This window comes from Trichosurus vulpecula, chromosome 4 (genome assembly GCF_011100635.1).
Source record: "Trichosurus vulpecula isolate mTriVul1 chromosome 4, mTriVul1.pri, whole genome shotgun sequence".
NCBI classification, from domain to species: domain Eukaryota; kingdom Metazoa; phylum Chordata; class Mammalia; order Diprotodontia; family Phalangeridae; genus Trichosurus; species Trichosurus vulpecula.
Window position 1 is genome coordinate 183,703,668 of NC_050576.1, and position 1,872 is coordinate 183,705,539.

At 38.8% G+C, this 1,872-nt stretch overlaps 1 protein-coding gene across 1 annotated transcript; it reads right to left on the reverse strand.

Moving 5' to 3' along the window:
• Positions 1-825: 825 nt before the first annotated feature.
• LOC118845673 (keratin-associated protein 4-6-like) lies at positions 826-1,212 on the reverse strand. The gene has a single exon (XM_036753670.1). It carries the CDS (start codon positions 1,210-1,212, stop codon positions 826-828), a length of 387 nt encoding a protein of 128 aa, XP_036609565.1.
• Positions 1,213-1,872: the final 660 nt, after the last annotated feature.

The following is a 1,872-nucleotide window of genomic DNA, read 5'->3' on the forward strand; positions in this document are numbered from 1 at the left end:
ATGATCCAAGATAACCCCAAAGGACTCATGATAAAACATGCTATCAACTTCCAGAGAAAAACTGATATTATTTGAATATAGACTGAAGGATACTATTTTTCACTTTATTTCATTTTTCTAGTTTTTTGTTCATCTTTTTGTGCAGAATGGCTAATATGGAAATGTTTTACATGATTGCATATGTATAGCCTATATCAAATTGCTTACTGTCTCAGGGAGGAGAAAGGAGAGGGAAGAATAAATGAAATTCAAAACTTAAAAAAGAATTAAAATTATTTCAACATGTAGTTGGGGAAAAACAAAATATTATTAAAATGGAAAGAAAAACCTTTCAGGAATACTCAAGAAATTATTGATAATACCCATGATTTTCAATCTGAAAAAGTAAAGTTTTATTAGGAAACATACAAGCAACAAGACATTATGAAATTAAAAAGAAGAGATATCAGAGATGAAAACATGACCATTCTGAGGACTTGATGATTTTGTAAGTGAAATTTAAGGTTCTACTTTGAAACTGATCTTCTTTTTGAATATTTTGTTATGGTTCAGAATGGGAGATTAAAAGACATCAAATTGATGGACCTTCATAGCTGACACATTAAGCATTAAAAGTTTCATGCCTATGAGGATGGAGAAAACAGAGGATAATAGTTTAACCAGACCCAGACAAAGAATAAAAGTAATTAAGTTTTCCACACTGGTTGCAAGTACATGAGCTCATAATATGTCATCAATAATCTTGACATGCTAGTACATTTGAGGAAATTATATTAGTCTGGAGAAGAATGGAGATAGTGAGCAGATATATGAAGAAGTGGGGACTCAGCAGCAGGAGTTGCCACAGCAGGCCGGATGGCAGCAAGGCTGGCAGCAGCTAGAAATACAGCAGCTGGGGCGGCAGCAGGGCTGGCAGCAGCTGGACACACAGCAGCTGGGGCGGCAGCAGGGCTGGCAGCAGGTTGGTTGGCAGCAAACAGACTGGCAGCACCTTGGTCTATAGCAGCTTGGCTGGCAACAGCTGGATCCACAGCAACTGGGGCGGCAGCAGGTGGACACAATGCAGGTAGGCCTGTAACAGTTGGTCCTGCAGCAGGTGCTCTGGTAGCAGGGAGGCCGGAAACAGCAGGCAGTGCGGCAGCAGCAGGGAGCACAACAGGCAGAGCCACAGCTCTGGCCTGAACATGTGGAACCACAGCAGGAGCTGACCATGGTGTTGGTGAATTGAGTTTCTGGGTTTGTTTCAAGGTGACTGAGACACTTGAGTTTGAAAGTCTTGTAGCTCCTTAAGACTCTTATATACTATTTCTGAGTAACAACAATTATCACTAACAACTTATTTCCTTGTTATTGTTCAGCAAGATGGGAAATAAAGATGCCCCTTAAGTTATATAATTTGTGTTGATGATGAAAAAGAAGTTATTTCCTTAACCCTTTAGGATTCATCCAATTTCCTGTATATGCCATTAAATCCACAGTCCTAAATCACAGAGAATATCAGACTTGGAAGTTACCTCCAACCTATGCCTAAACAAGACCCTCCCCCCTCTAAAATATACATAAAAATATACAAAAAAAAACTCTCCATGGTGAACTTTTCTATTAAATCATGCTTTGCTTTTCATTTATTCATGGAATTTTATCTCTATTTACTATTTTTCTCTTTTCTTCACCTTCCAGTGACAGAGAATCCCACAGATGTTACTGTTACTATCTCCTGCCTATGCATCATCCTGTGACTCACAGTGAAGTGTTTTTAAGAAGCATTCATGAGACTGAGAAAATGTGACTGGTAAGTATCCCACCCATTCCATAGCTAAACCAAATATATATATATACAGAGAGAGAGAGAGAGAGAGAGAGAGAGAGAGA